Source organism: Mus pahari, chromosome 20 (assembly GCF_900095145.1).
Source record: "Mus pahari chromosome 20, PAHARI_EIJ_v1.1, whole genome shotgun sequence".
In the NCBI taxonomy this organism is placed as follows: Eukaryota; Metazoa; Chordata; class Mammalia; order Rodentia; family Muridae; genus Mus; species Mus pahari.
Genome location: NC_034609.1, coordinates 39,746,353 through 39,750,937, shown reverse-complemented (window position 1 = coordinate 39,750,937; position 4,585 = coordinate 39,746,353). Strand labels below are relative to the sequence as shown.

The window sequence follows — 4,585 nt, the reverse complement described above, 5'->3', positions numbered from 1 at the left end:
GATGTTACACCTACTGCTATCCCAGATGTTACACATACTTTCTTAGTGGGGGTTTTACGGATGAGAACCAACATCATGGCCAAGGCAACCCTTATAAGGACAGCATCTAAGTGGGGCTGGCTTACAGGTTCAGAGGTTCAGTCCATTATCATCAAGGAGGGAGGGAGCATGGCAGCATCCAGGCAGGCGTGGTGCTGGAGGAGCTGAGAGTTCTACCTCTTCATCTGAAGGCTGCTAGAAGACTAATACAAATAGCTAATACCAAATAGCTAATACAACAGTCTTAAAGCCACGCCCACAGTGACACACCTACTCAAACAAAGTCACACCCCCTAATACTTGTCAAGGCTAAAGGAAATTTACAAGGTACCTCGGCTAAATCACACAGGCACCTCACTTAAGAGTGTGAGACCATGGAACAAATACTTGGAAACAGAACCCCTTTAACCACCGGTACACCACTTCTTGGAAATATGTGGTCCAGCTTTTCACTTTTTGTATAGACAATCCTAACCCTTTCTCCCTCCTTCCTCAGGCATAGACCCCATCACTACTTGCATTTGGCAGGATTCTTTATTTTATAGAACAAGTTAAATGTTTTCTCTGCAAGTCCCAACTAAATACATCAAAGTTCTCAGACAGTCTTTAACTAGAGTCCTATTAAGTGTTGGCTATTACACTGGGCACTTGACAGTCTCCTCATCTAACTGCCACAGCCACTAGGAACTGGGGTTACTTTTCCATCCTTAACGACAAGGAAGGAGTGCAGAATTCCAGCAGTCTCTTAGCTGGTAGTTGCGTGAGGAGCGTTTACTAACTGATTGCGCCACACTACGGAGCTGGGGATCTGCCAGTTCTGTGGTTGCACTATGAACTATGCCAAGTGGCTACTCTTGCTTCAAAGGATGCCTGGGAATTTTTGGCACCTCTCACTCTTATAGATGCCCAAATTAGCACAGGGATGAGCAGGAACCTTTAAGAGGTTACCACTGCGGCAGAGCACGGAGCAACAAGTCGGCCGAGTGAATGCTGTGCCTTCTCCTACTTTGAGTAGGAGGGGAGAGTGGGAGGGAGAGAGAGAGACAGACAGGGAGGAGAGAGATGCTTGAGTGCCTGTGTGCATGCACACCTGTACATATTCATATGTGGAAGTCAGGACAAGTTGTTGGAGTCAGTTATCCAGATATCTCTTTCCAGCACTTGGCTGCTGGGGATACAACTCAGGTCTTCGGGCTTATCAGCTTATCTGCAAGCACCTTTACCCACTGAAGGTTGAAGCTCTGTACTATGGCCTTTATAACCTTAGGCCGAAACCAAACTACCAATCATGTAATTTCCCCTTCTCTTCAACAGGAGAGCTTTGCTGGCCCTCCCAAAGTGATGTTAATTACCAGAGTTTCCGAAGAAGATGTTGTGTAGTGTTTTCTTTGTGTGTGTGTGTGTGTGTGTGTGTGTGTGTGTGTGTGTGTAGGTATCGTAGATAATGTCTGCGTGGCCCTGGCTCTTAGATAAATGATTGGTACACGGTAGGTATGCAATAGATGTCTGATGAATAACCAACTGCTAAAGCTGGCACAGGCAGAACATGGTTTTAAGTTTAGAATCTGATGTAAATGTCTTTACTCTGGACAAAATAAATGGACCGCCTCTGTGTGGGGAGCCCGGTCAGCCAGGGCAAGAGTTACCTTCCGCATTGACCACCATCGTTCCAATGACCCCTTTGTGGCTCTGGATTCTCTTGAGGGTTTCCTCCACTTCTGTCTGCAAGAGATCGGGGACACATTAACTGGAAGGGTATCCATGGTTACATCCACTCTTCAGCGACTATCTAGGCACATACCTGGTCCCCTATTTCTTTAACTGAGAGATGGAGACGATACGCTCGGGGTTTAAAAGGTAAGCTTGGAACTGTTAGGTCTCTTATGGGGACTGTGTACGAAGCCCCGGCTTGCATGTGCCCTAGATAGATTGCCAGGCTTCAGCCCCTATGAAGACATTGAGAGCCTCACAAGGGATCCTCAAAGCTTATGTGTTCTTACTTGCTAGAAGGGCAGTGTTTATTTATTTGTTTGCTTTTACACTGCCCAGAAAGCTACCATGGGTCATCATCCAGAAGCTCCCATTTCCATACTTATAAAACACTCCTTTTGTATGTCATGGCTTTTAAATATTTATAGGTCATCACTATATCCTCTGAGAGTGCCCAAAGCTGCCCTTTCTGAGACTCCTTAGTTACTTCTGTTACCCCCATTGGGGGTTCATTACAGTGACCAAACTTACAAAGGGCATTCTACGCAAGCATTATATTGCAGGATGCTCGAGTCCCCTGGTTGTGTCTTGGTTTAACCTGGCTGTTCGGCTGTGGATGTCTGCGTTTGGGACTCACATCTGGGCTTTAGGCTTACCTTTTTGAGCTGACTGTGACTAAAACCACCCCGCTCCCTGTGCTGTCTTATTCCCAACAGTACATTGTGACTATTTACATTTCTTGTCAAAATATAGTTTATTGTTTTATAGGTATGGATGCTTGTCTGCAAGTATGTCTGAGCACCGTGTGCATGTGTAGGGCCAGTGGAGGCCAGAAGAGGGCGACAGATCACTTAGACATAAAGTTACAGACAGTTGTGAGGTATCAGGGGTGCTGGGGCTTGGACCTAATGCTTTTAACCAATGAGCTCTCTCCCCAGCCTTATATATAATTTTTTTTTTGGATTTTTTTTTTTTTTGAGATAGGATTTCACAGTATATAGCTCAGTCTGGTCTTGAACTTGCAGCAATCCTCCTGCCTCAGCCTCCTGAGTGCTGGGACTCCAGACAGGCATTACCGTGCTCCACTTAGCCAGGCATTTTTGTGACGAGAATCTATTCACTCATTTTCTTTCCCAACATCTCCCAGGTGAGCACTTCAGTCAGAGACAACCTTTCTTCCACACCCAACGTAGAGGGGAGCGAACACTTTCCTCGGCTTTCCCACCACCAGGGCAGGTGTCTTCTGCATTTGAGGAAGTGTCATGCTGGGTTAGTGGCTTTCCTCACGGTGGACACTATTACCATTTAAGTTAGCTTGTTCTTTAAACTACACCACGGCCCAAAACTTGGAGCAATGCATCTGCGGAGGCTACCCCAGGTTACAAATGGGTTCCCTGTCACCAATAAAGAGGACCGGGAAAACAAAGGAAGAGAGCATATTTTTTTTTTTTTTTTTTTTTACATTCCAGTGACACGAAAGCTCTGAACCTGAGGTGTCCTCTGGAAAGGAAAAGGAGACATTGCCAGTGACAGTAATAGCAAGAATCTGATAGCGCCAGGAACTTGTTTTTGTCTCATACACAGCCTGGGACAAAAACCAAAACCAAAACCAAAGCAAACACCAAACACACAAACACAAAACTCAACCAACCAACCAAGAAAACCCAAACCCCAGTAAATGTCGACATTTTTTTTTTCCTTGGGGCATCTCTCTGACACTTGGCATTTCTTGGTCTCCTTGTATCTGGAACAGGATATCCACAAACTAGCAGCGTTCCGATAGCCTTAGGAGAGTGTACAGCTCCTCAAAGTCACGGCCCTTCTCTTCCCCTCCTCCACCGCTCCTCTCCTCTCTCTGCTCCTCACTTACCTTTCCTCTCCCCCAAGGTGGTTCTCTTCTGACTCCCAGACCCCTATTGCAACCTCCGGTGTCCCAGGCCACCCCCCTGTGCCTCTCTTCCCCTCCCCTTCTTTCGCCTCCCCTCCCCCTCCTCTCCCTTTCCTTTTTCTCTACCCCTTTCCCTTCACTTCTCTCTCTCCCATCCCCTTCTTCTCTCTTCTCTTTCATTTTCCCTTTACTTTTTTTCTCTTCCCTCTCCTTCCTTTTCTGTGCAGGCGAGGCATCCTACCCCTACCCCCATTCCCTCTCCACTCCTCGCCCCTCCCTCCTGGTTTTCCTTTCTTCCCTCTTTGTCTCTTGCTCATCTCCCAGTCCCCTTCCCATTTTCTTGTTCTCCCGGTCGGTCTCCTTCTTTCTCAACCTGGGATCTTTCTTTCTTTCTCCACTGCTGTTGCTGCTCTTTGCAAACTTTCCTGGCTCCCGGATGCGTCTCAGCACCTCCCGATTTTCAATAGCGTCCCTTCCAGCTGTCAACCTGCAAATGGTGAGGCCCTCCCAGGACAGCTGTGCACATGGGTCTCCCCCCCTCTACCCTTCTAGACAAGAACCCCGATTTACCATCGCGCCTGTGGGACAGCTCCAAGCTCAAGCCTGAGCTGCAGTTTCGGTGGATGTCAACAACGCTTCCCCTGTTGCTAGGAAACCACGCAGGAAGTGGCTTTCTGAAAGCTATGGGCTGCGCCTGCGCAACCTTCAGGCTGTTTTTGAAGCCGGCTCTTCCGCCCTGCCTGTGGCAAGTTGCTTTGCAGCCTAGCAAAAAGAAGGCAGGCAAGGACATTCCTTCTCGATGCACCTCAAGGTGATGGGGTCGCGGCAGGATACGGCCTCTCCTGGGTTTAACTTTCCTCCTTTTCCATGCTTTCTGGAGATGTGGCCGCCACTTGTTCCCGGAGTCAGGCAAGTGTAGCTAGCCACTCTACCGCCCCCACGTGAGAT

General features: G+C 47.9%; 1 protein-coding gene across 1 annotated transcript in view; it reads right to left on the bottom strand.

Moving 5' to 3' along the window:
- Dynlrb2 (dynein light chain roadblock-type 2) overlaps positions 1-4,295 on the bottom strand; it is an 11,879-nt gene extending 7,584 nt beyond the window's left edge. The window contains exons 1-2 of the mRNA XM_021220754.2: positions 4,208-4,295; positions 1,686-1,761 (exon numbers count right to left, since the gene is read on the bottom strand). Coding sequence (XP_021076413.1) covers positions 1,686-1,761; positions 4,208-4,210 — 79 coding nt within the window. The 5' untranslated portion in view covers positions 4,211-4,295. The remainder of the gene's footprint in view (positions 1-1,685; positions 1,762-4,207) is intronic.
- Positions 4,296-4,585: the final 290 nt, after the last annotated feature.